Source organism: Jaculus jaculus, chromosome 13 (assembly GCF_020740685.1).
Source record: "Jaculus jaculus isolate mJacJac1 chromosome 13, mJacJac1.mat.Y.cur, whole genome shotgun sequence".
Lineage (NCBI taxonomy): Eukaryota > Metazoa > Chordata > Mammalia > Rodentia > Dipodidae > Jaculus > Jaculus jaculus.
This window is the reverse complement of record NC_059114.1, coordinates 9,549,938-9,567,598: the sequence shown is the minus strand read 5'-3', so window position 1 is coordinate 9,567,598 and position 17,661 is coordinate 9,549,938. Positions and strand designations below refer to the sequence as shown.

The 17,661-nt window shown below is 46.5% G+C and overlaps 1 protein-coding gene and 1 pseudogene across 5 annotated transcripts in view; one reads left to right on the top strand and one right to left on the bottom strand.

The window, feature by feature from the left end:
- Positions 1-3,838, top strand: part of Thoc5 (THO complex 5) — a 33,202-nt gene extending 29,364 nt beyond the window's left edge. For all 5 annotated transcript variants that reach the window (XM_045133042.1, XM_045133043.1, XM_045133041.1 and 2 more), the window contains 2 exons: positions 419-609; positions 3,650-3,838. In XM_045133042.1, the coding sequence (XP_044988977.1) occupies positions 419-609; positions 3,650-3,713 (255 nt within the window). In that variant the 3' untranslated portion in view covers positions 3,714-3,838. The remainder of the gene's footprint in view (positions 1-418; positions 610-3,649) is intronic.
- A 4,414-nt stretch (positions 3,839-8,252) lies between these two features.
- On the bottom strand, positions 8,253-8,976 carry LOC101614418 (annotated as a pseudogene).
- Positions 8,977-17,661: the final 8,685 nt, after the last annotated feature.

Genomic DNA, 17,661 nt, shown 5'->3' with positions numbered 1-17,661 from the left:
AAATGACTGGAGGGCTTTCTCTGCATATTGACCCAGGTTCCCTACAAATGACTGGAGGGCTTTCTCTGCATATTGACCCAGGTTCCCTACAAATGACTGGAGGGCTTTCTCTGCACATTGACCCAGGTTCCCTACAAATAACTGGAGGGCTTTCTCTGCACATTGACCCAAGTTCTCTACAAATGACTGGGCATTTGAGGAGGGGGGGGTCCTGCAGGGCAGGGGGGTGAGAATTGGGAAGACTCCATTGTCTTGAGGAAAGGGGAGTTCAGGACAAGGCAGTAGGCCTAGCTTCTATATAGGCACCAACTGCAGTTCTTATGGTGGCCTCAGGCTCAGGTGGGGACAGAAGCCCAGCCAGTGTGGTCAGCCATGCTCAGGAAAGCAGTGCTGAGGTGCTGGCCTTCCTTCCACACAGGCTATGGAGAGTGAGGTCAATGTGTGCTACAAGGAGCTTTGCGGCCCCCGGCCCAGCTACCAGCTCTTGACCAACCAGCTGCAGCGGCTGTGTGTGCTGCTGGACGTCTACCTGGAAACTGAGAGCCATGACGACAGCGTGGAGGGGCCCAGGGAGTTCCCCCAGGAGAAGATGTGCCTGCGGCTCTTCAGGTAGGGCTGGGCGCTGGTGACCTCTTTTTTTTAAATTTTAATTTAATTTTATGTTTTGTTTATTTTTATTTATTTATTTGAGACTACAGACAGGAGGAGGTAGAGAGAGAGAATGGGTGCGTCAGGGCCTCCAGCCACTGTAAACGAACTCTAGACGCGTGCGCCCCCTTGTGCATCTGGTTAACGTGGGTCCTGGGGACTTGAGCCTCGAACCGGGCTCCTTAGGCTTCACAGGCAAGCACTTAACCGCTAAGCCATCTCTCCAGCCCTCTGTTGACTTCTTAAAGGGACATAGGCAAAGTTCAGAGCCCTACAAGAGGCTGGGTCTCATTAGATATAGCCTGGCACAGAGGGCATGTGCCTTTCCAGATGCCCTGTGTTTGTTCAAAGCAAAAATTAAAATCCAGCTGGGCGTGGTTGCACACACCTTTAATTCCAGCACTCGGGAGGCAGAGGATAGAAGGATTGTCATGAGTTCAAGGCTGCCCTGAGACTACAGACTGAATTCCAAGTCAGCCTGGGCTAGAGAGACCCTACCTAAGAAAAAGAAAAAGAAAACAAATAAAAGGGCTGGAGAGATGGTTTAGCAGTTAAGGCACTTGCCAGCAAAGTGAAAAGACCCAGGTTTGAATCCCCAGGACCCACGTAAGCCATATGCACAAGGTGGCACATGAGTCTGGAGTTCATTTACAGTGTCTAGAAGCCCTGGTATGCCCATTCTCTTCCTCTATTTATCTGCCTCTGTCTCTCTCTAATAAGATTATTTTATTTTTAGTTTTATTTTGGGGTTTTTTTGTTGTTGTTGTTGTTGTTTTTGAGGTTGGGTCTCACTCTAACCCAGGCTGACCTGAAATTCAGTCTGTAGTCTAAGGATGGCCTTGAACTCACAGCGATCCTCCTACCTCTGCCTCCCAAATGCTAGGACTGAAGGTATGTGCCAGCACACCCAGCTTCACTTTGTGAGAGAGGGTCTTTTTACTGTTTTGGGGGGATTTTTGGTGGGGGGAAGGTTCAAAGTAGGGGCTCTCTCTATAGTCCAGGCTGACCTGGAATTCACTGTGTAGTTTCAGGGTGGCCTCGAACTCATGGTAATCCCTCCTACCTCTGACAGGGGGTGAGGAAATATTTGGCATAGTGGCATACACCTCTAATCACAATACTAGGGAGGCAAAGGCAGCTGGATTGCTCTGATTTTAAGGCCAGTCTGGGCTACATAGGAAGTTTCTGTCCCAGAAATAAACAAAATAAAACCTCAGCCTGAAGAGTGCCTCACCTCATTCCTGCATGGCCAGTCCAGGCCCTGGGAGCTGTCCCAACATCCTTCCTTGTCTGCACCTCTGCTGGCCTGGTTCATGGCGCTGCCTGATGGTAACCAGCTTCAGCCTCGGGTGGCTGCAGGGGAGTAGAGCTGGCTGCCGGAGGCCAGTCTTGCTGACCTTAAACGGGCTTGTGTGAAACCGCAGCTCTTCCCACCTCAGCCCACAAATAGCACATTCCCAGAGTGGGAGCCCCTACATGGCTTCTCAAGTGATTCCCAGAAGGTCCATTTCCTGAAGTGTTGAGTTCTGTTGGTAGTCTGGGAAGACTGAGTTAACACCACAGCGGGTAAACCGAGGCTGTGGACTGGGCTGTCACCCAGGGGATGATGTGCAGAGCGGTGGTGTGAGTAGCAGTAGACCTGGGTGAGATGCAGCTCGTATTGTCGTGCTGAGGCTTCTCCATCAGCACTCTACCGAGATGCGCCAAGTCGCGCTGTGCCCTTCTGCTGTTGAATGGCCTGTGACATCTTGGATATGAACCAGGGCTGAGGTTTGAATTCCACCTCCTCTCTGTTGAGACGAGGGATCTGTGCCCTGCCCCTCCAAGCAGTACCTCCTTCATGTGCTATTGGGAAGATTGCATTAAATGACATGGAGTGCATAAAATGCCAGACCCTGTTGTGCCCATTCTCTAATGTGTCTCTCCCTTCTGTGTCTCTTTATGCTTGCAAATAAATAAAAATGTTAGGCACAGCACAGACTGGGCAAGCCCTCAGCCACCGATGGAAAAGAGGGTTTTGTACCTCTCAGATACTAGTGGGAAATAGACTTTCCTCCCTTGTAACCACTGCCGCAGAGGCACCTCTGTTGAGGCTTTGCTTGGGGCCCAGAATGGCAGCAGAAACAGTTTCATAGAATTGAGGCTTTGGTCTGACTGCCATGACTTTCAGCCTTCTTGGAGCAAACAGGCTTTAGTTCAGACACGCTCTGAAATTTGCCTCTTTTGCTTCCTAAACCTGTTTCTTCATCTGTAAAACCTATAAAATGCTGGGCATGACACCTGAGAGGTACACATCCCAGTTCTTGGGCTGGTGAGATTCTTTTTACTCCCGGACTCCTCCTATCTGTGTGGGAATCTTTGTGAGAGAGGGGCTTTTTACTGTTTTTTTGGTTTCTTTTTTTGGGGGGGGTTCAAAGTAGGGTCTCTCTCTAGCTCATGGTGATCCCTCCTACCTCTGCCTCCCAAGTGCTGGGATTAAAGGCGTGCACCAATATACCCAACTCATCATTTATATTTTTAATCAAATGTGCTGTACTTCAATAATTGTAGAAGTGAAGGAAAAAATGTAAAAAGCAGCCAGGTGTGGTGCTGGTAGGAGGGTCGCAGTGAATTCAAGACCACCCTGAGACTACATAGTTAATTCCAGGTCAGCCTGGGCCAGGGTGAGACCCTACCTCAAAAAAAAAGAAAAAAAAATTATATATACATATAAAATTGAAAAAGTGAATGTCCAGTCCATGTCCCAAAATGCTTACTACATTGAGGGTCCTTCTAGGTTTCTGTTCACACATTTCTGAGCACAGAGAGACAATTTTAACAAGAATGGTGTGATACCTTTGCTGTATTGCAGTCTAATTTTTCTCACAATGTCCTGGGCCAAGTAATTCTGACCTCTCCCCATAACAGGTATTTGTTATTCTCTTGTGTAAATGAACTGTGATTTATTTTATCAGTCCAGCTGGCATGTTATTAACTGCTCTCTCTCGTCTTGTTTCTCTAGGGGTCCAAGCAGGATGAAGCCATTTAAATATAACCATCCTCAGGGATTCTTCAGCCATCGCTGACCTCCCTCTTAGCCTGTTGTCCCACCAAGACCCTGACCTGAGTTCCCAGTCTATGCTTTCTGCTCTGGCCACGTGTTCTTGTTATTCTCCAAAGACATTAGCTAATTAAAGTGTTACCTGACCAATGTCCTTTGGCTGTGACTTCTTGGGCAGTCTGGAAGGGCAGGAGGCCATGGACAGTATCAAGAACATTGGGTAGGGTTTTTTTAAGGTGGCCAAGAAAAAAGGGTACAAAAGGATTCTGATTGCCTAGATGCCACCTGCTTGTTCATGTGGTCCTTGTTTGTTTTGTTGGAGGAGGGGGTAGTCCTCATCTTGGTATATTTATTATCCTAGGTTTCTGTTACCCAGTCACAGAGAAGTCTATCAACAGATTCCCAGTCTCCTTTCTCCCTGTTCATTCTTTCCACTAGACCTGCCATTGTCTTTTATTAGCCAGACATTGATCATTGCATGTTTCAAATACCTTAACAGGTATCCAGTGTTAGAAGACAAATACAGAGGGTAGTTCTAAATCTTGTGTGTTTTCATGGCCAGTGAGATTCATGTTGAAGAATCATATACAGAGCTATTTGCCAGTGAATAATACAGCCACAGCCCAAAATGAGACCAATCTAATCTGTTTTTGGAAGCTAAGCAGTCAGGCCTGGTTAGCACTTGGGTAGGAAGGTGAGACCAAGTGAGGAGAATCTTTATGGTAGTGATATGCTTCCACCACGCCCAACAATTTTTTTTCATTAATTAGGCCAGGCATGATGGTGCATGCCTTTCATCCCAGCACTCTGGAGGCAGAGGTAGGATTGCTGTGAGGTCAAGGCCAGCTTGAGACTACATAAGTCAGCCTAGGATAGAGCGAGATCCTACCTTGGAAAACCAAAATAAATAAATAAATTAGGCTGGGCATGATGGTACACACCTTTAATCCAAACACTTGGGAGGCAGAAGCAGGGGGATCACTTGAGTTCAAGGCCACCCTGAGACTACATAGTGAGTTCCAGGTCAGCCTGGACTAAAGCAAGACCCTACCTCAAAAAAAAAGAAGAAATTAGGTTCTGGAGAGATGGCTTAGTGGTTGAGGCGTTTGCCTGCAAAGCCAAAGGATGCCAATTTGATTCTCCAGGACCCACATAAGCCAGATCCACAAGGGGTCATATGCATCTGGAGTTGGTTTGCAGTGGCTGGAGGCCCTGGTGTGCCCATTCTCTCTCTCTCTCAAATTAGTAAATAAAATATATTTTTAAAAATTAGGGGCTGGGCTGGAGGGATGGCTTAGCGGTTAAGGCACTTGGCCTGCAAAGCCAAAGGACCCAGGTTCAACTCCCCAGGATCTACATAAACCAAATGCACAAGGGGTACACACATCTGGAGTTCATTTGCAGTGGTTAGAGGCTCTGGCACACCCATATTCTCTTTCTCTCTACCTGCCTATTTTTGTATCTCTCTCGCAAACAAAAATACTTTTTAAAAAATTAGGGGCTGAAGAGATGGCTTAGCAGTTAAGGCCCTTGCCTGCAAAGCCTAAGAACCCATGTTCAATCTGCATATCCCATGTAAGCTAGATGCACACAGGTGAGGCAAGCACAAGATCGCACATGCCCACTAGGTGGCACAAGGATTTGGAGTTATAGTGCAGTGGCTGAGGCCCTGGTGCACTAATTCTCTTAAAGAAAAGGAAAAATAAATAAATTAGGGCCCAGGGAGATGGGCTCAACAGTTAAAGGAGCTTGCATGTAAAGCCTGCTAACCTGAATTCAGTTCCTCAGCCCAACCACATAAAGCTGAACAGGTGTTTGCAAGCAGCAAGAGAACTTGGCACACAAAACACATGTGCAAATCAGTCCATTTTTGAATTTTTGAAATGAGTTTTCCTTTTTTTTTTTTTTTTTTTTTTTTTTTTTGGTTTTTAGATGTAGGATCTCACTCTAGTCCAGGCTGACAAGTTTTGCTTTTGTCATAGTTTATCTAGCTTTTTCAAGCTTTTTTTTAAAAAATTTTTATTTTTTTGAGAGCGACAGACACAGAGAGAAAGACAGATAGAGGGAGAGAGAGAGAGAATGGGCGTGCCAGGGCTTCCAGCCTCTGCAAATGAACTCCAGACGCGTGCGCCCCCTTGTGCATCTGGCTAACGTGGGACCTGGGGAACCGAGCCTCGAACCGGGGTCCTTAGGCTTCACAGGCAAGCGCTTAACCGCTAAGCCATCTCTCCAGCCCAAGCTTTTTTTTTTTTTTTTAACATTAGTGAAGTTTATACTTCAATACAAGCATGTCTACTCTTAAGTGCACTGTAACTGATCCTTGGTAGCCTGGACCTGCGGTGTAAAAGGCACTGCCGTGCTCAGCTTATCACTTAGCTTTATTTATTTGAGAGCAACAGGCAGAGAGAGAGAGAGAGAATGGGCACGCCAGGGCCTCCAGCCACTGCAAACGAACTCCAGATGCATGTGCCACCTTGTGCATCTGGCTTGTGTGGGTCCTGGGGAATCGAGCCTCAAACAAGGGTCCTTAGGCTTCACAGGCAAGCGCTTAACTGCTAAGCCATCTCTCCAGCCCAAGATAAGAATTTTGTGGAGGAAACCTGGGAAAGGGGCTCACTGTGCCAGCACCCTTTGCACGGAAAGCAGAAGTCCAGCAAGAGAAGAATGTCACTTAACCCTTGAACGACTACCACCCTCCCCCTTCTTCACCTCACAGTGACATCCTTTCTTTGGCTTTCAGATGTATAGGCTCTTCAGCCTTGAGAGTCTCAGACTGCGCTTACATGAGGTACCTGTCCTGGGAGTTCAGAAAAGCTCATTTTCAAGCCCAGCTCCAGCATTCTGACTCAGTTGACCTAAGAAAGCCCAAGGAAATGTATTTTGTTTTCGAGGCAGGGTCTCACTCTAGCCCAGGATGACCTGGAACTCATTTTGTTGCCCCAAGGCCGGCTTGGAATTCAGGGCAACCCTCCTACCCCAGCTTCCCAAATGCTGGGATTAAAGGCATGTGCCCCCATGCCTGTCCCATGAAAGTGTGTTTGTGTGTGTGTGTATTATTTGCACAGAGAGAGAGAGGGAATGAATGGGTGTGCCAGCGCTTCTGGCCACTGCAAACAAACTTCAGACATGTGCCACTCTGGCTTTACGTGGGTACTGGGGAATTAAACCCAGGGGTTGTTAGATTTTGCAGGCAAGTGCCTTAACCACTGAACCATCACTCCAGTGCTGAAAATGTATTTTGAACAAACTCCCCAGGTCTGGTTCGTCCTACTCTTTGGAAGGCACTGTGCCTTCCTTTTGCTTCCCTCCCCTTCCTGGGTGGCAAGTAACACTGGAGAGCCGGACTCTGAGCAGCTCCCCCTCCCCTGCCTTCTGCTGCCTGTGCATCCGGGCACTGTTTTCTCTCCGCATAGTGAGGTCTTGTCTTTTTCTTGACCTACTTGCCTGAGATTTTTTGTCCCTGCTGGCATCTTCTGGGTCTAGCTACTTTCAAGCTTTGTATCTCGCTGCTTGTGCCGATGAAGATTAAAACATAACCTAAAAATAGTTCCTTTAATGGCCCCTGCATTGCGGCCTCCACTACTTCTGTTCTTGTTGGAAGACTGTCAAACTGACTCAGCACAAAAGCTCTGCTCCAGAAGGAAGCAGGGTCAGGATTACAAAGAGGGCTGGAGGAGCTCTATCCCCTCCACAAGAGATTTTTATCCTCCTTTTCCCAAAGAGAAGATGAGCAAAGAAATCCCTTGGGCCAGGCATAGTGGTGCACGCCGTTAATCCCAGTACTCGGGAGGCAGAGGTAGGAGGATCGCTGTGAGTTCAAGGCCACCCTGAGACTACATAATGAATTCCAAGTCAGCCTGAGCTAGAGTGAGACTCTACCTCAAAAAACCTTAAAAAAAAAAAAAAAAAAAAAAGAGGAATCTCTTGGCCTTAAGGAGAAACCCAAGATCACTCAGCCCCTTTGAGCTGCTTAGTTAAGTCATTCATGCTAAAGGTGGTCAGATTAGAGGGAAGGGTCCTGGCTTGAAAGGACATAGAAGCTTCCGTCACTGAATTGTCCATGGTCTTCTGCAGTTTCTACACTGAGACACATCTCAGGCTGCAGCTCCTCTTTGTCCCCAACCCCCTTGCCAAACATCTAAAACAGCCTTGAACTCACAATCCTCCTACCTCGACCTCCCAAGTGGGATTAAAGGTATGCACCACTATGCCCTGCTTCCTTGCCTTTTTTTTTTTTTTTTTTTTTTAGTAGACATTTATTTTGATCCACAGGGACGGGGCCGAAGCCATGGGTATATTAGGTAGCTGCCTTTGCCTTACAAGAACAGCCCTGAAGCTTGCAATCTTTCTTTATTTTGAGAGAATGGGCATACCTGGTCCTCCTGCCGCTGCAAACCAACTCCAGACACATGCACCACTTTGTGCATCTTGCTTTACATGGGTACTGGGAAATCGAACCCAGGCCGTCAGGCTTTACAGATAAGTTGCCTTTAACTGCTGAGCCAACAACCCAACCCAGCTTGGAGTTTTTCTGAAGCCGAGGAAGGCAAGAAAGGAGCTAGGGTTAATTGGCATACGCATAGTAGTTTCCATTCCAGCTGTTTAAGCTGAGGTAGTCCTGACAGGGCTGGACATACTGTGAGTGGAAGATGTCTTTCCCCAGGAAGTGGGACGACGGGGACAGCCTCTGCAGGACGGCCTCACTGAACTGGTAGGTCAGCTTTCTCCGGATTTTGGTGATTTCCCCAGTCCTTGCATAGTTCCTTAGGGCTCGGGCCATTTTCTGGTAAGTCATGGTCTTCCGGTTGTCTTTCCTCTTTCCCCAAAGCTCAGCAAGTTTTTCTTTGTTTTTTGATACAAACTGAAAGATACCTTTGGCTTTATCTACCCAATGAATACAGGACATCATCTTGGGAGTACACAGGGACTTGAACAGGTGTTCAAAGAGTCACAGCTTCCTCCGACCTTTTCCTCCTTTTTGCTGGAAAAGGACAGTCTGTTCCAACTGGTTTTCAGTTATGTTCTGCAGAGCTGGATGAGTGTTTTCTTCCAAACAGAAGTCTCCAGCAGTGTTTACTACAGTTCTCCAGTGACAGGCAGGCTCCTTCCTCAGCAGGCAACATTCCATAGTAGCTGGAATTGCTTCTGATGTGAGGGTATTGGTTAATGAAAGCCATGTAAGTTTTGTAATCTGGGGTATACTGAAGATCCCTGCTTGAGTGCTACTGCATTACTTCAAAGGCATCTTCAAATGCTTGGCCCAATCTGTCTTGCTCAATACAACTCATTCTTCCCATCAAGTGATGATTCTTGAATTGAGGATGAAAATGTTAAATCAATTGCCTATCATGCAAAAAGCCCTGGGCTCAATCCCAAATTCTGATTATCCAAGTCTTGAGCAGCTCCAGCTTGGGATATCTTGGGATAGAGATGGATGGCATCTTTTTCCTTCCTTGCCTTTTTTAAAACATATATACTTTATTTATTTGGGGGGGTGGCAGAAAGAGGGAGAAAATGGGCACACCAGGGCATCCAGCCCCCCACAAAGGAGCTCCAGATGCATGTGCCACCTTGTGCATCTGGCTTATGTGGGTCCTGGGTAATTGAACCTGGGTCCTTAGGCTTTGCAGGCAAGCACCATAACCACTAAGCCATCTCTCCAGCCCTTTGCCTTTTCATTTATTGTGGTGCTGGGGATAGAATCCAGCACCTTGCCCATGCTAGACAAGCTCTTAACCCTGAGCTGTGCCTGCAGTCCATCTTCACTTTTTTAAAGCTGCCCTCCATATTCCAGGTTGCATTTGTATCTCTTTTATCTTCTTGTCGTGTGTGTGTGTGTGGGGGGTTATGTGACCACGCTGCCCTGTGTGCATGTGATTGGAGTGGAATGGTGGGTGTCCTGCTTCATTGCTCTTCCCATACTTATTTGAATTAGAAATTGTTTACTGGGCTAGAGAGATGGCTTAGCAGTTAGGGTACTTGCCTTCAAAGCTTAAGGACCCAAGTTTAATTTCCCATGATCCCTGTAAGCCAGAGGCACAATGTGGTACATGCATCTGGAGTTTGCAGCAGCTAGAGACCCTGGCACACCCATTCTTTACCCCCCCCCCACCTCTCTCTTTCTCTTTGGTTTTTCAAGGTAGTGTACATAGCCTATTTGGTGACCTAGCACAGATTATTCGTTTACAGTTCTGGGGACCATAACTTTAAAGTTAGATTCACTGGGCTAATATCAAGCTCTAGGTATGGCTGATTCCTTCTAGAAGCTCCAAGGGTGTCTTCCTTGCTTTCTTCATTTCTAGAGGTCTCCTGTTGATCTTGGCCTCTCCATTTTGAAGTACCTCTCTCTAATTTTTGTGACCATCATCACCTGTTCTAACTCTGATCATGTGGCTTCCTCTTTGCAAGGGCTCTTCTGATAGCATTGGGCCCAACTAGATAATTAATCTAGGACAATCTCCTCATTTTGAGACCCTAATCTAACCTAACCATACCTGCAAAGTCCTTTATGCCACTTATGGTGACATTACCACAGGTTCTAAAACCTAGGACCTTCTACAAGGTTAGTATATAATAAGAGCTAACTAAGTATCTCTTAGATGAATTAATAATGCATATTAGAAGGTTGATTTAAGATGGGCATGGTTGTGCATGCCTTTAATCCCAGAACATGGGAGGCTGAGGTAGGAGAATGGTCATGAGTTCAAGGATGCCCTGAGACTACATAGTGAATTCCAGGTCAGCCTAGGCTAGAGTGAGACCCTACCTCAAAAACAACAACAACAACAAAGAAACAAAATGACTATTCCAAGAAAGAAGACAGGCATTAAAAGGTCATATGTCATTATAGAAATGTCAAGAATAGGGAAAAATCATAGACATACAAAGCAGATGAATGTGTGGTCTTAAGCAGCTGGGAGAGGGAGAATGGACATGGCTGCTAGTGGGCATGGGGTTTCTGTCTGGGGTGATGAAAATGTTTAGGAACCAATCTGCTGGTGATGGTTGCATACTGGTTGTGAATGTACTAAAATGCCATTAACAGTAAATTTTGTGATGCATATACTTTATTTTCATCTGATAGAGCCAGAAAATGGGTATGCCAGGACCACTTTGTACATCTGGCTTTATATGGTTACTGAGGAATTGAAACCAGGACATCAAGTTATGCAAACAAGTGCTTAACTGCTGAGCCATCTCTACAGCATAATAAATATTCTGGTTTTTTAGGGGGGTGATTTTTTTCAAGGTAGGGTCTTGCTGTAGCTCAAGCTGACCTGGAATTCATTATGTTGTCCCAGGCTGGCCTCAATCTCACCGTTCCTCCTACTTCTACCTCCCAAGTGCTGGGATTAAGGGTGTGTGCCACTACATCTGGTTTATCCTTTTTTTTTTTTTTTTTTTTTTGGAGGCAGGGTCTCTCACTAGCCCAGGTTGACCTGGAACTCACTCTGTAGCCTCAGGCTGGCCTTGAACTCATAGCAAATTAAAATTTTATGCAAATATATATATTCACTTTTGGGAGGTTTCATTTGTTTTGTTTTGTTTTTTTCGAGGTAGGGTCTCGCTCTAGTCCAGTTTGATCTAGAACTCAACTGTAGTCCCAGGCTGGCCTCAAACTCTTAGCAATCCTCTGGCCTCCGCTTCCCAAGTACTAGGATTACAGGTGTGAACTACCCACCTGATTCCCCGCCCCCCGCCCGTGTTCTTTTGTTTTTGAGTCATCAGTGTTCTTTAAATATTCTGAATGCTAGAGTTTATTTGATATATGTATGACTTGAAAAGATTTTCTCTTATTCTATAGGTCTTTTTAATTTATTAACAAAACAATTTGTGCACTAAACTTTTACATCTTCATGAAGTCCAATTTACCTTTTATTTCTTTTGGTTGAAAAACAAACATAGGGCTGGAGAAGATGGCTAAGCAGTTAAGACAGTTGCCTGCAAAGCCAAAGGACACTAGTTCGATTCCCCAGGACCCATGTAAGCCAGATCCACAAGGAGGTCCATGCATCTGGAGTTTGTTTACAGTGGCTAGAAGCCCTGGTACAACCCCACCCCCTTCTCTCTCAAATAAATAAATAAATAAAATATGTTCTTTTTAAAAAATTAGATCTTTTGACAGATGGAGAATGGATGGCCAAAGGTGACATGTGGCCTGAGGAGTTGGGGTAGAGGGACACTTGCTCATTTGGTTTCAAGCCAATAACTGTCTCTTTAGTCTGGTTGCAATGGACAGAGCTGGGCCAGATGTGGTGGTGGTTAATCCCAGCAGGCTGAGATAGGAAGATCATTATGAACTCAAGGCCAGCCTGAGACTATGTAGTGAATTCCAGGTCAGCCTGGGCTAGAGAGAGAGACTACCTTAAAAAGAACAAAAAACTCCCTTCTACTAATCTATCTATCTATCTATCTATCTATCTATCTATCTATCTATCTATCTACATATATATAGATAGAGCTAGAGCTAGAGATATTGCAGTCAGGTTCACATTGCTGGTAGAAATCACCCAACCAAGAGCAGCTTGTGGGGAAAAAGAGGTTTATTTTGGCTTACAACCTTGAGGGGGAAGCTCCATAATGACAGGGGAAAATGACGACATCAGCAGAGGGTGGACATCACCCTCTGGCCAACATAAGGTGGACAATAGCAACAGGAGAGTGTGTCAAATACTGGCAAGGGGGAAACTGGCTATACCACTCATAAGCCTGCCCCTAACAATACACTGCCTCCAGGAGGCATTCTTTAATTCCCAAATCTCTATCAGCTGGGAACCTAGCAGTCAGAACACCTGTTTATGGGGAACACCTGAATCAAACCACCACTATATATAAATTTTTTAAGGGAGCCCGATTCTTAACAACAACAAATACGATCCAGGCATGGTAGCACAGGCCTTTAATCCCAGCACTCGGGAGGCAGAGTTCAAGGCCACCCTGAGTCTACAGAGTGAATTCCAGATCAGCCTGGACTAGAGCAAGACCCACCTCAAAAAAAAAACAAGGGGGCAGGGGAGCTGCCCAGGGTGGTGGCGTGGAGACACGGGCTTGGCTGGCCCCAGGCTCAGCCTCGGGTACCCATGCCATGTGGCCAGGGTGGGGGGGTGGGCTTTGGGGGTGATGCCAGGCGCCCATGGACACCCCAGAGGAGCCACTGCCGCCGGTAATCTACACCATGGAGAACGAGCCCATCGTCACCTGCGCTGGAGATCAGAATTTATTTACCTCTGTTTATCCAACACTTCCCCAGCAGCTTCTTTGGAACTGATGGAATGAAGAAGGTCCTATGATGGGGCTCCAAAGATGATTCACCTAGAATCAAACTTTGTTCAGTGCAAAGAGGAGCTGCGGCCCAAAGAAAGAAACAAACCTCTGCTCACCTTCCCTTCCTTCACATCTACTGGACGGAGTGCTGTGATACCGAAGTGTCCAAAGCTATGGTGACAGACGACCTCACCAAGTGGCAGAATGTTCTGAAAGCTCATAGCTCTGTGGACTGGCTCACAGTGGTACTTGAAAATGATGCCAAGAAAAAAAAATTTTAAACCCAACATTCTTCCCTGAACTTCTATTGTGGACAAAATAAGAAATGACTGGGCTGGAGAGATGGCTTAGCAGTTAAGCGCTTACCTGTGAAGACGAAGGACCCCAGCAGTTCGAGGCTCAACTTCCCAGGACCCATATGCACAAGGGGGCGCACATGTCTTGAGTTTGTTTGCAGTGGCTGGAGGCCATGACGCGTCCATTCTCTCTCTCTCTGCTTCTTTCTCTGTCTGTTGTTCTCAAATAAATAAATAAAAATCGCAAAAAAAATATTTTAAAAAATGACTTTTGTAATTAACAGTGGCAGTGTGCACCTGATCTCTTTGGTGGATGTGTGGAGTAGCTGCCTCTTGGAGCCGGTTCATTTGCTGTCTTGGCAGCTCAGGTGTGTTGTGCTCTCGGCACCACCCCCCCAAAGGACTCTTCTCGAACTCAGGAATCTTGGAATGCCTTCCTACCCAAGCTCAGGACACCGTTGCTCATGTCTTTTACCAAAACTCTCTGCAAGTTTGAAGATGACATGCGGACCTCGAGGGAGAAGAGGACGGAATGAGGCTGGAGCTTGCATGACTACTTCGCGGTTCAGGAGGAGCTCATCCCTGTCTGCCATGCTCCAGCAGTTTGAAGATGCCCTGGTGCAGTGCAATGGGCTGGATGCCCTGTTCTCGCAATGGTGCCAACTGGCTTACTTTTATTTTTCTGGTTTTTCAAGATAGGGTCTCCCTCAAGCCCAGGCTGATCTGGAATTCACTATGTAGCTTCAGGGTGGCCTCGAACTCACAGTGATCCTCCTACCTCTGCCTCCCGAGTGCTGGGATTAAAGGCATGCGCCACCACGCCCGGCTTGGCTGACTTTTTTTCTGCCAGCCAGTGAAGAGCTGGAATGGACTGGTGCTCAGCAAGCCCATAGATATGGAGAAGCGGGAACTGATACAGAGGCAAGCAGCCACCCTGCGGGACCTGCGCAGCTACCTGCTCTCATGCCAGTGCACCTTGCTCCTCTTCCTGCGACCCTGGAGCTGCTGCACAGCTGCGGACAGGAGGTGAAACTTCTAGAAGTGAGTTGGCTCCTCTCCCCTCTTACCCTGACCTTCCATACGGGAAGCCCAGAACCCCCAGACTCACGGCAAACCGTCTGTGCTGAGGAAAGTGTTGCTTTTTCTGAATGACCTCAATGTTTTAGTTTATTATTTGTTTAGTTACTTTTTCCATGCTTAGCTATTGAAAAACATCATTTCTTCTTCCCATGTGTTAAAGTTCACATTGGCCCAAAGCAAATTTGTTAGGCCAGTTTCTTCCCCTACCTTTAAAAAAAATTTTTTTAAATTTTTATTTATTTGAGAGCGACAGACAGAGAGGAAGAGGCAAATAGAGAGAATGGGCACACCAGGGCCTCTAGCCACTGCAAACAAACTCCAGACATGTTCACCCCCTTGTGCATCTGACTAACGTGGGTCCTGGGGAATTGAGCCTCGAACTGGGGTCCTTAGGCTTCACAGGCAAGCACTTAACCGTTAAGCCATCTCTCCAGCCCTCTTCCCTTACCTTTTAGGGTAGCCGCGGCCTTTACCGACAGTGGTTACACACCTGGAGGACGCGAGCTGGCCTATATACAGATGTTTATTTCAGGACTTAGTGTTCACATACGTGGCTGTGTGCGTGGATGAGCAGGTGGCAGTGTGAATGACACATGATGTGATGGTTAAGTTTGGGTCAACTTGATCTGTTTAGGAATCCACAGACATGCCTCATAAGTGGGTCTCTGAGGTTGCTTCCAGGATTACTAAAGGAGGAATCCTTTCCCCAGGGTGATCCCTTCCCCTGGAGTGGGTGTCCCCTCTCCCAAGGGGGCTTTATCAAAAGAAGCTCTGGGAAGACAGGTATTCTCTTCCCCTCCCACCTGGCTGCCCATGCTGCTTTCCAGCGTGGACCGAAGACCAGTGCGGACTGAAGAGCAACATTTCTCCAGGAAGCCTCCAGGCCTTCAGTGCTGGATTAGAACTGCTGAGGCATCCAGCCTCATGGACTGAGCAGCTACTGGGTTCCTTGACTTTCAGGCCTGTAATCTGCTATTGTTGGACTGTCATAAACTTATCCAATAAATTCTCTTTTAATACAGTTCATTCTGTTGGTTCTGTTTGTCTAGAGAACCCTGACTAATACACATGGCAAACTGTGCCCATGTGTGTATGTACTTGTATGGATATATGAAGAAGCCATTCAGTGGAAAGGCTTTCAGTATCTGTAGTGATGGAAAAATTTTAATCCTTTAGACAATAATTAATCTAGGGGCCACTGATCTCTTTCCTGCCCAGTCATGCACACTTTAGTGAGCTGAGCATCTATCTCAGTGACCTCTTGACCCAGAAATCACATGTGCATTTGCCAAATGTGACATCCCTTCTGCTTCCCAGTTGAGACTTTAAGAATGGGCTACGTGACTTCCCCAGAGCCATAGAAAGTGCTTGCAGAATCTACATCTTCCTCAATCTGTTCCCGGGGTGTCCCATCCCATGATATGCCACAGGTTCCCAGGGGCGCAGTGATTGTGAGGCCCCTTGATAAGAGGCATGAAGTGTTTTGTTACTTTATCATTTCTGTGACTCTACTACCTGACAGAAATAAGTTGAGAGAAAATATTTATTTTGGCTCACAGAGTTAGACAATTTCAACCCATCATGGTAGTGAGAGTGTGCGGGATAGGCTGCTCATATCATGGTGGACCAGGAAGCAGAGAATAAGCCAGAACCAGGGCTGGACTGTATATAACCTCTAAGGGTCTGCCCCTAGTTGTCAGGAGCCATAGAGCAAAAGCCTCTCCATTTTGCCTGGGCCTGCTCATAAGCTGACTCATTACTCAGAAAGCTGGTCCATCCAGCTTTCTGTTAGGTACTTCTGGAAGGTTGGTCAGCAGACTGCTTACAGAATCTTATCTTTTGCAAAAGGCCAGTTTATGGTCAGGATGTGAAGCCATTGAGGCAAGATGAGATGAACACCTAATTACATCCCCTCTAGGTTTCCTGACAATTCCAAAGCCCTAAATCACGTCAACCAGCTTATTCCCCCCTTTTTCTTCCCCTATATAACAACTGTGTAAAAAATAAAGACTCCGAGGCCTTGACAAACATCTAGCATGGTCTCCTTCTTGTGTCTGTTTGCCTTTTCTCATTCAGGTTAATTTCCCCTTGTGTCTTTGTTGAAGTCCCTGCTGGCTGGGACACCTAGTGACCTACTTCTGCCAGCTAGGCCTGATCTGAAGGCTCCATAGCCTCTCAGACAATACCAGTACTTGGGAAATAAGCATTCAAGACAGGAGCCTGCACTTCATATTCAAACCACATCTTTCCACTGTTGGACCACCACGGCTCAAGGTCATCTCATAATTCAAAATGAATTCAGTCCAGCTTCAAGAGTCTCCATAGTTGGGGCTGGAGAGATGGTTCAACAGTTAAAGGTACTTGCTTACAAAGCCTGATGACTCAAGGTTTGATTACACAGTATTCAGGTAAAGCCAGATACACAAAGTGGCACATTTATCTGGAGTTTGTTTGCATTGGTAAAAGGCCCTGGTGTGCCCGTTCTCATATTCTTTCTCTTTTTCTCTCTCTCCCTATTTCTCTCCCTCCCCAAACAAAACCCAAAAAACAAAAACCATAAAACAAGGACTGGGATTGCTTAGCAGTTAAAGGTGCTAGCTTGTAAAGCCTGACAAGCCAGGTTTGGTTCCTCAGCACTCATATAACGCAAGTTGAACAAAGTGGCTCATGCACCTGGAGTATATATGCAACAGCAAGAGGTCCTGTTGTGCCCATTCTCCCACCTCCCCACCCTATCTCTGCTTGCAAGTAAATAAATATATATTTGTTTCAAGGTAGGGTCTAACTCTAGCCCAGGTTGACCTGGAACTCTGTGTAGTCCCAGGTTGGCCTTGAACTCACAGTGATACTCCTACCTCTACTTCCTGAGTGCTGGGTTAAAAGGTGTGTGCTACCATACCCAGCAATAAAAATACTTATTTCTTGTTTGTTTGGTTTTTCAAGGTAGGGTTTCACTTTAGCCCAGGCTGACCTGGAATTCACTATGTAGTCTCAGGGTGGCCTCAAACTCATGGCAATCCTCCTACCTCTGCCTCCTGAGTGCTGTTATTAAAGGTATGTGCCACCATGCCCAGCTCTTTTATTGTTGTTGTTTAAAGCATGTGCCACCAGATATGGCTCTCTATTTTTAAAATTAATTTATTTGAGAGAGAAAGAGGCAGAGAGAGAGAGAGAGAATGGATACACCAGGGCCTCCAGCCACTGCAAAGAACTCCATGCACCACCTTGTGCATCTGGCTTATGTGGGTCCTGGGGAATTGAATCTGGGCCCTGTGGCTTCGCAGGCGAGTGCCTTAACTGCTAAATCGTCTCTCCAACCCTTCTTTCTTTCTC